Here is a 19,801-nt window from a genome sequence, read left to right on the forward strand (position 1 = left end):
CACACTAAAAGAATTATATCAACCGCCTTAAAAAATAACATTATATACATCCTGATCCAAACATGAACCTTGGTTAAAATAAAATAAAATAAAATAAAAACTATAGAGCAAACCTGAATCTGCGGTATATAATTAAAAGGTAAGGTAAAAAGGTAAAGAGCCCTGACCTGGATGGCCCAGGCTAGCCTGATCTCGTCAGATCTCAGAAGCTAAGCAGGGTCAGCCCTGGTTAGCATTTGGATGGGAGACCACCCAGGAATACCAGGGTTGCTGTGCAGAGGAAGGCACTGGCAAACCACCTCTGTTAGTCTCTTGCCATGAAAACCCAAAAAAAGGGGTCGCCATAAGTCGGCTGCGACTTGACGGCATTTCACACACACACACACACACACACACACAAAAGGTAAAGGTCCCCTGTGCAAGCACTAGGTGATTCCTGACCCATGGGGTGACGTCACGACGTTTCCTAGGCAGATTTTAGGATGGTGTTTTCCCCCGTTTCCTAGACATGGTGCAGTAATGCCCTTTGTTTGCGGGGTGGTTTGCCAGTGCCTTCCCCAGTCATCTTCCCTTTACCCCCAGCAAGCTGGGTACTCATTTCACCAACCTCGGAAGGATGGAAGGCTGAGTCAACCTTGAGCCGGCTACCTGGAACCGACTTCCGTCAGGATCGAACTCAGGTCGAGAGCAGAACTTGGACTGCAGCTTAACACTCTGCGCCACAGGGCTCTTATATAAAGTGTGTGTATAAAGTGCCGTCAAGTCGCAGCCGACTTATGGCGATCCCTTTTTTTGGGTTTTCATGGCGAGAGACTAACAGAGGTGGTTTGTCAGTGCCTTCCTCTGCAAGGCAACCCTGGTATTCCTGGGTGGTCTCCCATCCAAATACTAACCAGGGCTGACCCTGCTTAGCTTCTGATATCTGACAAGATCAGGCTAGCCTGGGCCATCCTGGTCAGGGCCTTATATAAATTACCAGCACTTAAATAAATAAATGTGTATAAGATTGTAGCCTTAGAATTGATACGACCAAATCCCTCCCCGCAAAATTGGAATAGTGTTGATGCGACTGCTTATATCTTGAGGACAGAATATCTTGAGGACAGAATCTTTGTGGCTGTGGCTCAGTGGTAGAGCATCTGCTTGGCATGCAGAAGGTCCCAGATTCAATACCCAGCATCTCCAGTTAAAGGGACTAGGCGAGCGGGTGATGTGAAAGGCCTCAGCCTGAGGCCCTGGAGAGCTGCTGCCGGGCTGAGTAGACAATACTGACTTGGATGGACCAAGGGTCTGGTTCAGTACAAGGCAGCTTCATGTGTTCATCTGCAGAGGGAGCTGCACCCAACCTACACCCTGCCTCACAAGCAGACGGAGCAACACAGGTAGGGCCAAGGGAAGGACTGGGGTTGCTACTTGGGAGGAGGATCAATACTGAAGGTGAAGGGGTGGGGCTTGGAAGAGAGGAAGAAGGAAGGTGGAGGGGAAAGGGGAATAAAAGAAGGGAGAAGCCAGCCGATTAGGAGGTTTTGCCATGGCCCTGGGCAAGTCCCTCACAGTTGCCATGACCAGCCAATCCTCCCTCCATGGGGAGGGTGTGGGACCCTTTTCCCCAGGTCATTCTGGCTTCCCAGTCTGCTCCTGTGGTCTCCCAAGCAACATTGACCAGACCCAAACCTTCTTAGTTTCATTAAGTTACATCATCCGCCTCTAGAATATGTCTTGGGCCGCATAAGTCAAGCTTTCTGCTGTGAAGACACATTTACAGTATTCAATGCTGAAGAAATATTTTTTGATATTGCATCAGCTGTCCCACAGCTGTCATACACATCAAAATACACACCAGACTCAATCCTGGACCAACCACAGCCATGACATGTATAAAATCTCAGGTTGCAGGATCCAGAGAGACAGCCATTTATTTGTATGTTTTCCAGAATACCAATGGCTATTGCCAAATTTCAGTAAAAACCTGGTTCAGCTAGATGTGGTTATAGAATCTCCTGAGATGCTTACATGTTCATCCGTAGCAAAGTCTGAGTAATACCTGACCGAATGCTTGCAATTATAAATACATCAAAGTCTACTTTTCCAAAATCCCATAAAGCACAGCAGCAGTTAGATGCAACAGTGGACCGGAATTCTGTACAGATCGAATGAGCTTTGACCTTGACTTCATTCAAATTAATTGTATTTGTCAGCTTTTTCTTAGTACTTTGGCAGGGTTCTGCAAACTCTGAGTGTTTCCTTCTCCCTATGCTATCGCTGAACATTTGGCCTGAATAAAACATTTCACGACGCCAACAACACTCTAACCTAGGCCTGCACAACCTGGGTTAGCCAGCCAGGTGTTTGACAGCAGCCCCCCCCCACACACACACACACACCATTTTTGCAGAAACAGAAAGGCAGTAGAAAACGATTGATTGAACTAGCAGGCTGTCACATAGAGTCAGGGTGGTGTAGGGGTTAAGAGTGTGGTGGACTCTAATCTGGTGAACCGGGTTGATTTCCCCACTCCTACACATGAAGCCAGCTGGGTGATCTTGGGCTAGTCAGTTCTCACAAAACTCTCTCAGCCCCACTGATCTCACAAGGTGTCTGTTGTGGGGAGAGGAAGGGTAGGAGATTGTAAACCGGTTCGATTCTCCTTAAAAGGTAGAGAAAACCAGCATATAAAAACCAACTCTTCTTTTAGAGCTGGAAGTTATGACTGCATTCAAACCTCTACAGTAAACCCGTTTATAAAACAAGGTTTGATTAAACTCCAGTTTGGCATGATGTTTGAATGTAGGTTGGGCCCAACTATCGGGCTTGTAAAGGGTGCTAAACTGGTACAAACCACTGTTAACAAGCCCAATAAAAGCATAAACCATGCTTTTATTGGGCTTGTTAACAGTGGTTTGTAGTAAGTCTGGTTTGCTGTGATGTCTGAATGCAGAAATCCCAGTTTATCCAACAGTTCTTCCCCCATGCTGACCATACATTGTCATTCCAACTGTATATGGATGTTGCTTTGTAAAGATACTTCCTTGGTTATTTTTTTTTCTTGACCTGTCTCCTCTTTTTGCTAGTGAGAGTTCCCTGAGCAGGAGTGTTCTTCAACCTCTCCTAGGAGGGCGAGGGGGGACTTAAGAGAAAAGGCAGAGAAACAACAAGAAAGATAAGGGGAACAGCTGTAAAAGGTATATTTTGTTTCCAAATACAGTTTGGGGAATGCACTGAAAGGACTGGACAGAAAAGATGCTGATAATCAGCAAGAAAAAAAAAGGAAGGGCAAGTAATATAAAAGATTATGCCCCAGAATTTAAAAGCTCAGTAATTGTGAAGCATCCATACAGAAAGGGGGGGCAGGAGTCGGGACTGAGGGTGAGAGAGAAGGTACAAGGCTTGCTTTAGGCTTCTCCCCCCCCCCCCAAATTTATTTCAGCCAATAGCACAGGTAGGCTGTAGATGTGACGCTTAGCCTGGTCGCTCAAGGAAACTCAGAAGAGCATTTGTGGGTTCTTCTGCTGGGAGGCAGGAAAGAAGGCAGTCTGCAGACTCACTGAGATTTATGAATGAATCATGGTCTGTTATGCATGTCTAGTAGACTAGACCAGGGCCTGTGCAACAAACTATGGTTAATTTGAAATGGAATGCGGGCAGTGTTTACACTTGGTGGGTCATATGGCCTTGGTTCATGTGTGACCCCAACGTCTTGATTCACATGTGACCCCAAAATCTTACACAAAGTAAGCTTGGTCTTGCAAGTTCCTTCCTTCCCCTCTCCTGACAACTTGTGATTCCCTCCCTGTTTTGCAGAAAACCATAGTTGGCATGAAAAAATCATAGTCAATCTTCAAGCATTAATTTAAAAAAGGTTCTGATCATTGTTTCCAGTTCTGTCTGCCAGGGAAACTCTGACTTAAACAACTGCTAATTTACTATGCTTTGCTGCAAAAAAACCGGAAGGAATTGTAGCATGCCAGGGAAGGAGGGAAAGGAAGCTGGGAGCAATCCTATAGCTTCTATAAATAATGCCAAGCCATGGTTTGGTGTTAAGTCTAAACCTGAGTAAAGTGAGCCACAAACCTTCACAGGTACAAGACTGAACACTTCTTGTTCTCTACTGAAATATCTCTGTATGAGACATGTATTTAAAAGAAGACAATGGTAACTCTTGTTTTGTTAGGTGACAAAGTATCTGAAAAGATCAACTTTTATTTGATGTTTCTTAGTTAATACCTAATAAACAAATGGTAGTACAATAATGAAACACTGGTTGCTGCATAAGACTTATTCAAACTGGAAATTAAGTTGACATCATGGAAGCTGCAATAATATTTCATTAAGAGGTTGCTTTTTTCAAGTATGCAATAAGATCTGCTCTTTCAGTCTTCTTGTTAATGCCAGCAAAAATCATTTTAGTTCCAGGAATGTATTTCTTTGGATTCTCCAAATATTCCATCAATGTGTTTTCGCTCCAGACAATACCTGGAAAAATTTAGAGAGTGATAAAAAATCTCTAATTGTATTACTGTTTAAGCTGGGTTTCAGCTATACCTAAGAATATCCTTATAAAATCAGAAAATTTTCAAAACACGGATTCATGGACATATATGAAAAGAAGCTCAAACAGATTATGTTCTAAATTATAAAGGTTAAAAAGATCGGAAAGAATGTCAAAGAAAATCCAATTTTATTACTATTTGAAGGCATTTAATATTTATCACAAATCCGGTGCTTCTATTTAGATTCATATTTGAATGATCTAGTTAGTATGCATGTGGTGAATATTTTAGCCACATCCTATAAATGAAACATGGCCTAGATGTGTAGTTGTGGGAGTCAGAATGAAGTAGCTGTTTCTACTAATAATTATATAATCAGATTTAGTTTTTATTTATCACATTTAAAAAATACTAATAAGGATTTGCCTATTAAAATTAATTTTCTACAGCTAAACAAAAATAAAGTTGCCAAAACGGAGAAACAATATACACTTCATTCAAAGTTGTACACCCTCTGGAAACTTTTTTCAATTAATTGAAGGTTCTATGCATTTAAGATTATATGCACTCTGGAATTTTTTCCCAGTTAATATTCCTTACAGATTGGTATCACCACTACCTTTTAAATTCAGAACATATGCTATTACATCTGGAAAGTTAGATAGTATGATGCTGAAGGGATCATAGAATCATAAAGTTGAAAGAGACCACCAGGGTCATCTAGTCCAACCCACTGCACAACCCTTCCTGCCCTCCCTCTCATGACCTGCCTAAGTTCACAGAATCAGCATTGCTGACAAATGGCCATCTAGCCTCTGCTTTAAAACCTCCAAAGGAGGAGAGCCCACCGACTCCCAAGGAAGCCTGTCCCACTGAGGAATCGCTCTGTCAGAAAGTCCTTCCTCATGTTTAGCCGGAAACTCTTTTGATTTAATTTCAACCCATGGGCTCCAGTCCAACCTTAATGTAATGTCCGACCTTAATGATGTAACAGGTCCGACCTTCTGGGGCAACACACCCTCCTTTATATGACAGCCTTTCAAATGAAGATGGTTATCATATCACCTCTCAGTCTTCTCCTCTCCAGGATAAACATACCCAGCTCCTTCAACCTTTCCTCATAGGACTTGGTCTCCAGACCCCTCACCATCTTCGTTCCCCTTCTCTGGACATGTTCCAGTTTGTCTACATCCTTCTTAAATTGTGGTGCTCCAAACTGAACACAATACTTTAGTAGGTGAGGTCTAACCAGGGCAGAGTAAAGCGATACCATCACTTCACATGATCTGGACACTATACTTCTGTTGATACAGCCCCAAATCACATTTGCCTTTTTAGCTACTGCATCACACTGCTGACTCACATTCAGTGAATGGTCTACTAAGACTCCTAGATCCTTTTTGCACATACTACTGCCAAGACAAGACTCCCCCATCCTATAATTAAATATTTGATTTTTCCTACCCAAATGCAGAACTTTACATTTATCTCTGCTGAAATTCATTTTATTAGTTTTAGCCCAGTTTTTCAGCCTGTCAAGATCATCCTGTATCCTGGCTCTATCTTCTATCATATTTGCTACCCCTCCTAATTTAGTATCATCTGCGAATTTAATAAGCGCCCCCTCTATTCCTTTATCCCAATCATTTATAAAGTTGAATAACACAGGGCCCAGGATATTTTCTCCAGGGGCTCAGTTGGCGATGCTTGTTTCCATATTTGGGTTTTACTGGTTGTAATATTTGGGTTGATTTTTGTTTGTTTAATTTTTCTACATCCTCCATCCACCCACCCATACTGGCGTACTCTGGTTCTTATTATTTATATGCTTGGCACTATAATATGGGTTGCTGATAGGTTGTCTCTACTTAGAATGTGCCGATAGAATCCTAAATATCAAATATATAATGTAAATCCTATCCACATTTAAATGGAAATATCCTATCACTTTACACTGAGATTGCTTTCAGAGAAGTGTGCAAGGAACAGGAGTTCAAGTTATATAATGGATGTATATAAATGGGGGAAACCAACCCCCCAAATGCATGATTTTAAGGGATTCCACACAGGCAATCATAAAGGTTTGCTAAAACAATACCTACAGTATGTGCCAAACAAACCAGAAGACCCCCAAAGCAAACTGAAAACAGCAGCTGGGAATTGCATTCTAGCCTTAAGCAGCCAGGATGGTATGGTAACTGACGCTCATTTAAACTCTCTGAAGGGATATTAGAAGAGGGGAAAATGGAAGGGAAGGGGTCCGTTGGGCAGGGGGTGTAGTCAGCCTGCCTTCAGAATTTTTGGGAACGCTCAGGTTGCTGGAAAACGCGCTGAGTCACCCAGATCCTAAAATGCAGCTGCTGATTCTCAGCTCTGAAGCAGCCATCGCGGCCCTTGAGAATGGTCCTATGAGCTTCTCTATAAATGTGATGCATGAATGGACCGTAAATCTTATAATACACGTTATTAAAATTTCTAGTGAAATATTTGCTTATACTAAGACTGCTTTGTGGATATTCTTTAGATAACCAGAAGAACCTTCCCGGAGTACATTTACCAGACCAGACATGATACCCTCTCCCAATGATTCTTCCCCTTTTATAACTTCAGGTCCTGTTTATTTATGGATATTGTCATTCAACAGCTGACACTGAGAAGAGGAAAAAGACACTCCTTGGTTTCTACCTTTATTCTTGTTAGCATCTGAATAAGAAAATCCAGGGGCTTGTCCCGTTTTGCGACCTAACAGACCCCAAAGGTTTGGGCCAGTCTTGTGTTTTCCACCTTTTTCGACCGTATGGCACTGAGAACATTTTTGAACGAACAGCTTTTTACCCTTTTCAACATCACCCATAGTGTTCTGTGAAGAAGAAGCAGACAAAAATTAAACTCTGGAGTGCATAAAGTGATTAGCTTCCTGTAAGTTAGATTGTTGGAATAGGTTCGAATTCCCATGGAAGCTTGCCGGGTGACTTTGGCCCAGTCACATACTAACCTAGCTAACAGGTTGTTGTGAGGATACAGTGGAGGCAAGGAGAAGAATACATGAACACATGAAGCTGCCTTATACTGAATCAGACCCTTGGGTCCATCCAAGTCAGCACTGTCTACTCAGACAGGCAGCGGTTCTCCAGGGTCTCAGACAGAGGTCTTTCACATCACCTATTTACCTAGTCCCTTTAACTGGCGATGCCAGGGATTGAACCTGGGACCTTCTGTATGCCAGGCAGAGGCTCTACCACTGAGCTACAGCCACTTAGTGCCCCCATTGGTGAGAAAGGTGAGTGAGGTATAAATGCGAGTAAATAAAATACATTTTCTTTGCACATCTGTTACACCATCCCTGTTTATGCTATCCCATGGATAAAAACTACTTTTGTAGTGGTGGTTGTAGGGAACCTATTGCTACACTGAGAGTGCCATTGTTGATCAAAGTGAACAAGAACCCCCCCCCCTTGCTAACATGTATTCTTATATGTTCTGAATCAGGGGATCTCAACCAATGGTACTTATAGCACTGGTGTTATTACTAAGAATTCACTCTTCCCCTCAATCCCTATTTCTACCTGCAAGTATGACATGCCATCTCTTCCCTACCCTACCTTCCACAGATTATCCATCTGTGACCTTTAGGCATGCAGGTGGTAGTAACCTTGGGACACCCAAGAGTTTCTCCTAATCCCCCGTTCCTCTTCCCACCAGCAAGAGTCTTCGATGTGCTGCAGACCCTACTTGCCAGGGATTATCCATGAAAGCCACAACAATAACATGAACATGAAATACTATTGCAATTCTTAAACTCCTTAAAACTTATCATACATGAGAAATAAAATAAGAGAATACCTATAAACATATAAATGTCCTTATCGGGAGAAATGGGATTTTTGTTTCTATTGTGATGGTACGCAGGTTCTATGATAGAGTGATTGGTGGGACATCAGATATGAAAGTTTAAGAGCCATGGCTCTAAATTACGTGGACTGTAATCCTATGAAAACTGATAAGGGAGTAAGTAGCAAAGCACAAAGTAGGACTCAATTCTGAGTAAGGGTATGGGGGACCAGCCTGCTAATATATTAACCCTTTTTAATTGGAACAGATTTTTTTTTATAAGCCACAAGTGCCCACCAATCTGGTTTCAGCCAGAAAAATAAATGCCCTGGGCCTACCAATTTGTTTGCAAGCAAGGATAGACAACATCCACACGATCAATAAGGAAAACCACAATATATATATTTCAGTGTTTAGATAAAACCAGTCCAAATTGGAAGCTAATATGAGAATACCCATTTAAAATACTAACTATTAATAGCTCAATTCAATCAGTACCTGTATTGCTTACAATGAAAAACTGCCATCCCGTGAAGTGCAATAATTCCAGTGGAAAATCAATACTTCAGAATGACAATTTTTGTGCCTAGTCATCCAGATATAGAAAGGTCTAACTTTGTGCCTTAATGATGCAATTCAACTTTATAAGACTTGGGTGAATGGCATAGATAGTAAATAATGGCACGTCACTGGTGATTGATAGAGATATGAAAGGCCTAACTACATGTTATATATGAAACACTCATAACAGAATCTCAGAGTCCATCGATTTATGGTAAAGGAACTTCAAGAAGGCAAGATTTGGAGCGAAGATGGAGGGAAAGGGCGCTTAATCCTTTGTCCCTGTCTCCCAGTCACTTCCCTGCTCCAAATTACCCTTTCTTCAAGTAACTTCCCATAAAACAAAATAAAAATCACTGGATCCTATCAGACGCCTAAGCCTTTGTAGATCATGGAAAGTTCCTTAGCTCTATGAGGACAACTGCATTATTACCTACTATTACTATTGTGAATGGTATCTCAACTTTTCTCATTATCTTTGAAGTTTACCCCATTACATCTTACCTTTACTTCCCACATTTCACAGAAGAGTTGGTTTTATATGCTGCTTTTCTCTACCTTTAAGGAGTCTCAAAGCGGCTTACAATCACCTTCCCTTCTCCTCTCCACAACAGACACCTTGTGAGGTAGGTGGGGCTGAGAGGCTCTAAGAGAGCTGCGACTAGCTCAAGGTCATCCAGCTGGCTTCATGTGTAGGAGTGGGGAAACCAACCCAGTTCATCAGATTAGCGTCCACTGCTCACGTGGAGGAGTGGGGAATCAAACCCGGTTCTCCAGATTAGAGTCCACGGCTCCAAACCACCACTCTTAACCACTACACCATGCTGGCTCTTTGATACTTACTGTTTACACCTTTCCCCCCCTTCATAACCTCACTTAGATCTGTGTCTGCCTGATAAGGACCCATGTCACGTGTTTGAGCAAGTGAGCTCTAGTCCACAAAAGCTAATACTAGAATAAAAAGATGTTGGTTCTTGTAGGTTATCCGGGCTGTGTGACCGTGGTCTTGGTATTTTCTTTCCTGACGTTTCGCCCGCAGCTGTGGCAGGCATCTTCAGAGGAGTAACACTGAAGGACAGCGTCTCTCAGTGTCAAGTGTGTAGGAAGAGTAATATATAGTCAGAAAGGGGTTGGGTTTGAGCTGAATCATTGTCCTGCAAAAGATATCAAAGGTAATGTGCTAATCATTGTCCTGTAAGTATCAAGATAATGTGCTAATGAGGTTGTGGTATGTTAATATGGAACCATTGTATCTTGAAGTGATCTGTTAATGTGTGAAATCCAAAGCTAATCTGCATGGCTATTGTGGACTGTAGATGTTGGTCTTTAAGGCACCACAAGCCTCTCTCTTCCTTTTTGCTGCAACAGACTGGTATGGAGGCCTCTCCAGAACAGCTTCTGCCCCATGACCCTGGGAATAGTACAGCATCACAAACCTGGGGCTTTATAATGCCATCACAGGTAGATCTACTGGCACAAATAACCGAATTGAGCGTGACACACTTGTACCGTGTTCTATATATATGTCTGTGTTTTATAAATAAGCACAGATATATAAAACACACGCAGGCACACGCAAAGAAGCATTTAATCATCAACACTGGTGCACAGCTGTTTGTGGACAGAATGGGAACTCCGACAGCGGGCAGCCAACATTCGCCTCTAAGAAAAGATAACCCGGTGCTCTACTCCACCGAGAACTGGAATGATAAAGTAAGAGAACACATGACAAGTTAAGATTTTAATAAGAAAGGTCCTGTTTTATATTTAAAGCAGAGTAAATATCACGGAAGTGAATGCAGATTTTGCCAAACTCTCCCAGACTTGTGAAAAATCGTGGTGTTCAGATATAGCTTGACATTTGCTGCCGAGTCAGATGAGAAAGTCCTACTGATTTAAATGAGTTGTGCTGCATACGTACATACTGAGGAATGCAGCCTCTGTTATTTATATAAGTGCAACATCGTCCCTGGAATTTTTAATACATTTGTTTTACCATGACAATTGAGCAGCAAGCAGCAGAAATACTAACATCAATATTCCTTGGCCCAAAAGCTACTAACCAATAGGCTTTACATCTAAAAAGGTAAAGGTCCCCTGTGCAAGCACTGGGTCATTCCTGACCCATGGGGTGATGTCACATCCCAACGTTTCCTAGGCAGACTTTGTTATACGGGGTGGTTTGCCAGTGCCTTCCCCAATCATTTCCCCTTTACCCCCAGCAAGCTGGGTACTCATTTTACCGACCTCGGAAGGATGGAAGGCTGAGTCAACCTTGAGCCGGCTACCTGAAACCGACTTCCGTCGGGATCGAACTCAGGTCGTGAGCAGAGCTTTTGACTGCAGTACTGCAGCTTACCACTCTGCGCCACAGGGCTCCTTTACATCTAAACGCTAAACATATTGATTGTATTAAGAACAGAGGATAAATGCTTTAACAAAATTTCTGTGTAATTTAATCATTTACAAAGAAACCAACCATTTGATATACCCCCCATGCTGCTGTGTCACAACTCAAATTGAGAGTTGCAATTTGTTGACTTGGAGATACACACAATACTAATATACATTAATACTAATGTACACTAAATCATATGAATAAAACATTGGAAAGTAATGAGGATTTTATTGGCTCCGTGCAGATGTACACGATGTCAAGACCAAGTCTGGTGTGGAACGCACTCTGTGCCTTTGCATGACGAACATAAATATCTGCCCTGAAGGTTTTTACTGAGTTTTACTGAGTTTGAGGAGAAGCAAGGTAAGCTTTACACAACGCTGATTGGTTGGCCTTGGTGCCAATCTCAAAGCTTCCTCCTCCTCTCTCAAAAAGGGCTGATTGTCTGGAATGTGTCAATGGTGAAGCTACTAATTTATTAAAATATTTATACCCCACCTTTCCTTTCAAAAAGGCAGCTTATAAGTGATAATTAAATCATTACAGATTAAAACCAAATAAAGCCACACAAACACCTCCCCCTACAAAGATGCCTGCCATTCATACGCCCTGAAAAAGTAGGGTTGCCAACCTCCAGGTGGTGGCTGGAGACTTTCCGCTATTTCAACTGATCTCCAGCTGAGCGAGAACAGTTCACCTGGAGAAAATGGCCGCTTTGGCAATTGGACTCTATGGCATTGAAGTTCCTCCCCATTCCAAACACCGCTCTCCTCAGGCTCCTCCCCCAAAATCTCCAGGTATTTCCCAACCCAGAGCTGGCAACCTTATCAAAAAGCCCTGACAAACATGCAAGCATTGCAGCACTTCCTGAAGACCGCCAACAAGGGGACTCCCCTCACCTCTTCGGGGAGCCCATTCCTCCCTGTTGGAACCATGATGGAAAAGCCCTGGGCCCTGGTTGATATCAGGAAATGGATGTACAAACAAGAGGGGGCAAAACCCGTTAAAACCCCCCTCAAGAACCAATATCTGAATAGCCTTTTAAGCACATGACTGTGTAGGTACTTTGAGGAAAAACCAAATAAAGCAGGAGACAGCAGTCTGAGAAATGTGACATTCAAGCTTTCACACTAGAACCAGGTATATGAACATGTCTTCCACCGGGGGACAGGATTTTGTGCTGGTGTGGCTGCCATGGGGCTTCCACATGGCGGGTTTCCCCGCAGTTTCCCTGTCCCAATTGAGGCAGAAAGCCTTTAAAAATAAAAATCACTGAACTCCAAAAGGGGCCCCCAGAAAGATATATTTAGAATTCAGGGACAGGCAGAAAGAGACAAACAAAGAAAAAATATTAAAACCGGACAGGAGGATCGCTTGTCCAAGGCTAAGACAGGCACCAGCACCTCACCGGAGGGTATGATTAATTGTAAACTAGATTAAATGCCAGGTGCAGTAACGAACTTCAAACAAAGCTTATGTTGACCAATAATATTATTCCTGTGTTTATGCTGACCCATGATATTCCTTTATGTTGTAACCAATTAGAAATAAACTAAATATAATAATTAGCCAATAAAGTATTAGCCAAGATTCTGTATCCAGTAAAATGTTTAGAAAATATGCATAAATTATGTATTATAATGAGCTTGTTAAAGGTTATAAAAAATCTTGCACACTTTTCTTCTGGGCCTCAAACCTAATTCAGTGCCTGGTATGTATTATTAAGCTTAATAAACAAACTGCTTTGAATTATCAACCTCTTCCTGTGTTATGGTTATTGGGACTTAATACTATGACACAGGCACTTCACTGACAGCAAAGTTTGGGAACCAACAGCTGTTAAATAAAAATCTGTTTTTCCAGAATATTGGTCCGGGTCTTTGTGCTCCTATTCCTGAAAGCCTGATTTATGGGCCCTGCTGTAACACAATCCCCCAGCCGAGGCCACCCCCACCCCCACCCCCCGGGCTACCAGGGCTTTTGCAATTTAAAAAATCAGCATTAGAATAATGTTATAGCCTTGTAACCAGGATGGATAAAAAGAAATGATTTTTAAAAATCGGATTTTTAAAATTAAAATCTGATTTTAAAAAATAAAATGCTTTTTGAGGACAAATTATCTAAAGGTCCTTTTCTATTTAAGATATATTATAGTTCAAAGGTTATTCATCATGAAATAAGGATTCATTTTTAATTATGTAGCATGAGGCTATATATTCATGCAATGTTTAAAGTTTTTGGTAAATGAGTTCCATTAATCCATTCACAATGTCATGCTCTTACAGAGGTTTCTGTAAGATTATTTTGGGCAATTTTTCTATCTAGAAGACATTATCACAGATGCTTGGTTTTGCAGTTCTCAAACTGTGAATTTGTGTTTGCAGAGATAACATGCCTCTTCACAGCAAAAATGTTATACAACAAACATACAGGGTTCAGAAAAACACCTTAATCCCAATTGTTCCTTTGCAAACCTATGTACACAGAATCAATCCCTTACCTCTTAAGTGTTAAGTTTCAAGAAGTTCAATGAATAGAAGATTGTTTGGTGTTGGATAGATCTGTGCAAGGAGCTAGGTGTGAGGAGGGAGGGGCAAGCAGTAAAAATGAAAGTGAAACCTTTTGAGCAGACTACTCCACAAGTCTTTATGTAGTAAACCATGATTTAAATCTAGTCTTACTTAAATTTAGTGATTTAAATCAAATCCACCCTGCATGTAACTATAGGTGTAGCAGGTTTTCCTAATTCCCAGCTTTCATTAAAAACAAAACAAAAAAACCCTAAGTCTCCAGCCCCTTTGGTTGGAAAGATATGCCTTCCCCCCCCACATATCTCTACAAAGAAAGAGGCTAAAGACAGATTGCTTTAAAATGAATACTGTAGATTCAGAGAACCTACTATACCTATTGTTGCAACATATAGAAATATGCTAGTGCTAATTTTCAAAATAATTAAAAAGCCCCCTGGTGGTGAGGGGAGGAAATAGCTACAACAGGGACAGGGTCTGGGGAAATGGCTGCCATGGGGGCTGTAAAATCCAGATTTTCCTACTCACCCAGCAGACAATGGGGCTTTACTGTGATCTTTCCCAAACTCTGGAGCAAAGCAGATTTGAGAAAGACTAGATAAAAGCCAGGGAAAGCCACAGAGGTGCACAAATGCACCATGACACTGTGAGGAAGCAGGAAAACAAACCACTTTCCAAAAGCATTGAACTTGGGGCAGATGACCCATGCAGAAGTCACTGATGTCAATATAGGAGTGGAGGCGGGGGGGGGGGGGCACAGCACAAAGAAAACCCTCTGCACCCTCTTCAGTGTTAAGGTAGTAGGTACACAGCCAGAGAGCCAGCGTGCTGTAGTGGTTAAGAGCATGGCTGCGAGCCGGTGTAGTGGTTAAGAGCGGTGGTTTGGAGAGGTGGAGTCTGATCTGGAGAATCGGGTTTGATTCCCCACTCCTCCACATGAGCGGCGGAGGTTAATCTGATGAACTGGATTTGTTTCCCCACTCCTCCATGCAAAGCCAGCTGGGTGACCTTAGGCAAGTCACAGCTCTGTTAGAGCTCTCTGAGCAGGGTGTCTGTTGTGGGGAGGGGAAGGGAAGGTGATCGTAAGCTGGTTTGAGTCTCCCTTAAGTGGTAGAGAAAATTGGCATATAAAAACCAATTCTTCTTCTTCTCAACGGCCATTTAGGGTTGCTAATTTCCAGGTGGTTATACAAATAACTCACTCTACTGTAAAGGATATTGGTCAAATAAAACAGTAGTAGGCAAAAAAATGTACAACGGCAAACAAGAAAGGCAAAAGACGTGGACAGCAAGGCTATCACTATATTAAGGTGCAAGATAGCGAAGATAGCGAAAACAATAGGCAAATGCTAATAAATATACAAAAGTTCATGTAAGGCGTGTAGTTGCGTTCTGGTCAGTTTCAAGTTCTTCAGGCAATGGAGAGAAAGGTGGTAACGCGGCTCCGGAAGTATTCCAGCGCTTTCGCTACACGAGGTAGCTTCATCAGCCACAAGGGCTTAATTGTACAGTTCCTAGGATAAATTTGGAGCTCCCAGTCGGGCTGCGAAAGCGCTGGAATACTTCCGGAGCCGTGTTACCACCTTTCTCTCCGTTGCCTGAAGAACTTGAAACTGACCAGAACGCAACTACATGCCTTACATGAACTTTTGTATATTTATTAGCATTTGCTTATTGTTTTCGCTATCTTCGCTTTGTAACCTCAGTTGCTTAGCCTTGCTTGTTGTTTTCGTTGCACCTTAATATAGTGATAGCCTTGCTGTCCACGTCTTTTGCCTTTCTTGTTTGCCGTTGTACATTTTTTTGCCTACTACTGTTTTATTTGACCAATTTCCAGGTGGTGGCTGGAGATCTCCTGTTATTACAACTGATCTTCAGGCAACAGAGATCAGTTTCCCTGGAGAAAATAGCTGCTTTGGAAGGTGGACTCTATGACATTATACTCTATTGAAGTCCCTTCCCTTTCCAAACCCTGTCCTCTTCAGGGTCCACACCCAAAATCTCCAGGTATTTCCCAACCTGGAGCTGGCAACCCTAAAGCCATTACACAAGCAAGCGATAGAGGGGAAAATGCAAGCACTTTCAAGTACATTGTCAGGTATTCAGGTGACATAAGCAGAATTTATGAGAATTAAATACAGTTTATACCCCAGTCCTAAGCACATTGACTTACACCACGGATTTGTTCAGGACTGACTTTAAGTTTTCAGCAAACATTTTTAGGATCAGGGTGCCCAGACAGAGCTTCCAGCAAGATGCACCATTGTCTGGAACCGTACAAACTGGACAAAGGAAGAATCTCTATCAGAGACCTTGGAAAGATAAGCCAAAAGTAATAGCGCTCCTATAACAGACAGGGAAAAGAAACATGTTACGTTTTTGTCACACCAGAAATTGAAAGAGAATGTAAAGGCCTGAGCCTTGGCTTGCTCCATGTTCTCTTGATAGTTTTATTTATTTTTTTAAAAAACTATTTTGCCATGCTCTCTCTAAAAATGCCCCAGGCTACACTCCGTTACATTTTGCACACCAAGAAGAAAAGTAAATTGTGAAATCTCCATTTGGGACCAACATTGCCAAGGGTAAATGAGGCTTGCCATTATAATAGGTTAAATTGTGCTAGCTTTGCTGAATTCTCCCAATCCCTGAGAGTCAAAGAGGAGCATCTCTGCTTTATTTGTTCTGTTTCCAATGCAAAGTGTACTCATAGTTGCCTGAACCCATGTTAAATGCCAGGGTAATGGTAGCAGTTAGCATCTTGGCGAGGGGAGACCTGGGTTCAAATCTTTATGCAGGACATGAACCTCACCAGGTGACCTTGGGCCAATCACTCTCCCTCAACCTAACCTACTTCACAGGGCTGTTGTGAAAAAGACAATGGGGTCATCCCCATGGCACCCCAAATTCCTTGGAAGAAGGATAGGATACAGTTCCAGTGCAAAAAGAGTGCCTGTATGCAAATCATTTAGGCATAACTTGATTATAACTTTCGGCGTATCTTCAAAGGGGACATTAAATAATAAACTACAGATAGAGTAACAGCCTTACTGCAGATAGATTAAGCAGACAGCAGATAGATTAAGTGGTAGTTGTGAGAACATACAGGAAAGTGTGAAATAAAGGGAGTAATAAAAGAAGCTAGACAATGAAGAAAGCTGATAGGAAGAAAGTAGATTCCTTTGAAATGTGGTGCTGGAGGAGAGTGTTACCGATACCATGGACTGCCAAAAAAACAAATCAGTGGGTTATAGATCAAGTCAAGCCTGAACTCACCCTAGAAGCTAAAATGACCAAACTGAGGCTGTTGTTCTTTGGTCACAATATGAGAAGACAAGAGTCACCGGAAAAGGCAATCATGCTAGGAAAAGCTGAAAGCACGGAAAAGACATTAATGCTAGGAAAACCTGAAGGCAGCAGGAAAAGAGGATAACCCAAGAAGAGATGGAATGACTCAGCCACAGAAAGCCACAGCCCTACATTTGCAAGACCTGAGCAAGGCTATTAAAAGATAGGACGTTTCGGAGGACATTGATTTATAGGGTCTCCATGAGTCGGAAGTGACTTGACGGCACTTAACACACACACACACTAAAAGGAGGTCTTATAAAAGAATATAAATCACAACTAAGTTTTAAAAAATGGGTAAATGTTTATGTCATCATCTTTCCACATGGGCAGACTCTCTGTTCAATTGGGGTACTTAAGAATCTGCCAAATAATTCATTGTCCTCTCCTCCATTTGTGTAATTTTGGGTAGGATATCAATAGGGTTGCCAGGTCCCTCTTCACCATCGGCGGGAGGTTTTGGGGGGAGGAGCCTGAGGAGGGTGGGGTTTGAGGAGGGGAGGGACATCAAGGCCATAGAGTCCAATTGCCAGAGCGGCCATTTTCTCCAGGTGAACTGATCTCTATCAGCTGGAGATCGATTGTAATAGCAGGAGGTTGGCAACCCCTAGATATAAACGGGACAAAAAAACATGCTTAGTGAATCACTACAAACCAAAGCATAGGAAATTCAGTCGAGCTTTCTGCCTTCACTCAGATAAAGAAGAAAAGGATCAAGGGGGGGGGGAGAGGAACAAAAATAAGAGGGGAAGGGGGGAAATAGGAAGGAAAGGAGAGAATGGGAGATGTGCAAACTGGGTAATCAACCAACATTAGGTAGAAATTGAGGATATTTGTTAGCCTTTGTGAGATAGGCTGGAAAATTAGCCTAATGGCAGACTGGTTTATGCAGCAAAATGGAAGCTTTCGGAGATACCGGACAAGACGGACTGGATAAACAAAATGCTGGAACTAGCAGAAATGGCTAAACTTACAGCATTAGTAAATCTAAAGGCGAACACAGAATTTGTGGGAGAATGGGAGGCATTTAATTCATTGAGAAAATGAATTAAAGTTGGGAAGGTTTAAAGGTTATATTTTGGTCTAATTCAAACGGGAGAAGCAGAAATATTATTAAGGATATTGATTTAGATCAAAAGAATTGTAATTAGATTGATATAAGAAATATATTCTAATGAATTAGAATTTAAATGCAAAGGGGACAATTAAGTTATCAAATAGATAGAGGAGGGGAGAGGGGAAGTCAATGAAATACTAGCATTAGTTAGTTATTTGGTTAAGAAAAATAATGTTTATATCATGTAACAATGTTATTGAACGATGCAAATTATTGTGATATAAAAAAACAATAAAAATGTTTTTTTTTTAAAAAAAGAAAGAAAGAAATAAAAGAAAATTAGCCTAATGGCTAAATATTATGGAGGACTAGGAACTTTACTAAGTACAAGATAAAAGTACAAGATGAAAGCAGGGCTCTTTACTAAGGACTCTTTACAACTTTACTAAGTACAACCTTACTAGGTACAAGATGAAAGCCTTTATCTCCCTTTCCTTGCCTACCTGCTACCCAGGTTAGGACACCCCGGCTCGGCCTCTTCCCAAAGGCCCAGTCCTCAAGTTTCCTCCTAAGCCACCGACACGCGCTTGGGCGCGACTTCACACGCACAGCCCGGTTCACGCATCCAGCAACAGGCGCCGCCCAAGGCAAAGAGAGTTTTCGTGTCATAATAGGGCCAGCCAATCACGGGCCAGCGCGCCACCTCGCTGTGATTGTTGATTGGCGTATTCCAGCCACGGGGGGCGGGGCCGTCGGCTTCTCTGCGGCGCGTGTGCCAGATTTGAAGAAAGCCGCTGCCGAACCCGCTGAGCGAAGCCTCTCGCGCGCTCAACAGCCAATATAGGAAACGGAGCGAAGCGATTGGTTCGCGTCCAAGCCAATAAGAGCGTTCCCTTTCGCTGGGCCCCCGCCCTCCCGCGTGGACTACGTCATTCATAAGTTTCTGACGTTTAGATCCCTCCTCCAATATCCCCCCTCCAAGGCTCTCAGGGGTTGGCTCATATCCCCTCTTCACAACAACCCGGTGGGGTAGGATAGGTTGGAGCTTTGTGGCTGGTTGTGGTGTGACACCAGTGTGATGTAGTAGTTGGAATATCAGACCAGGGCTGGGGAGACCCAGGTTCAAATCCCCACTCTGTCATGAAGCTAACTGGGTAGGGTTGCCAACCTCCAGGTAGTAGTATTCAAACAAGTAATCTCAACTGTGTAGTTATAGTTGTAATCAAAGTTACAGTTGTAGGCTTATTATAAAAATGTAAACCACTGACAAAACATATAGTGATTCATATATTGACAATGATAATTATTCAGTATGAGACATATATTGTAGACACATTATTGTTTGCATATTGTTAACATAGCAGTATCATGGTTATATGCTTCACCATGTACATAACATTTCATCCCCCCCAAAAAAAAATTTTATACAGCTGTAAAATGGCACAAAATAATGTTCTTGTTAATTTTATGTTGATTTTCTTTTGAAGTAAAGTTAGGCTGTTATCCGTCTGGTAGTGAACTAGGCTGTTATCCGTTTGGCAGTGGTACAGGATACCGGTCAAAATGCCTGTTTCGATCCTTCTTCAGCCAC

At 42.2% G+C, this 19,801-nt stretch overlaps 1 protein-coding gene across 1 annotated transcript; it reads right to left on the bottom strand.

The window, feature by feature from the left end:
- Positions 1–4,266: 4,266 nt before the first annotated feature.
- Positions 4,267–18,760, bottom strand: LOC130487825 (cytochrome c). The gene is made up of 3 exons (XM_056861368.1): positions 18,714–18,760; positions 7,176–7,350; positions 4,267–4,473 (listed from the first exon to the last, which is right to left on the bottom strand). The coding sequence occupies exons 2-3, from the start codon at positions 7,342–7,344 to the stop codon at positions 4,328–4,330; spliced, it is 315 nt and encodes a 104-aa protein (XP_056717346.1). The 5' UTR covers positions 7,345–7,350; positions 18,714–18,760; the 3' UTR covers positions 4,267–4,327.
- Between the last annotated feature and the right edge of the window lie 1,041 nt (positions 18,761–19,801).

Source organism: Euleptes europaea, chromosome 15, assembly GCF_029931775.1.
Source record: "Euleptes europaea isolate rEulEur1 chromosome 15, rEulEur1.hap1, whole genome shotgun sequence".
NCBI lineage: Eukaryota > Metazoa > Chordata > Lepidosauria > Squamata > Sphaerodactylidae > Euleptes > Euleptes europaea.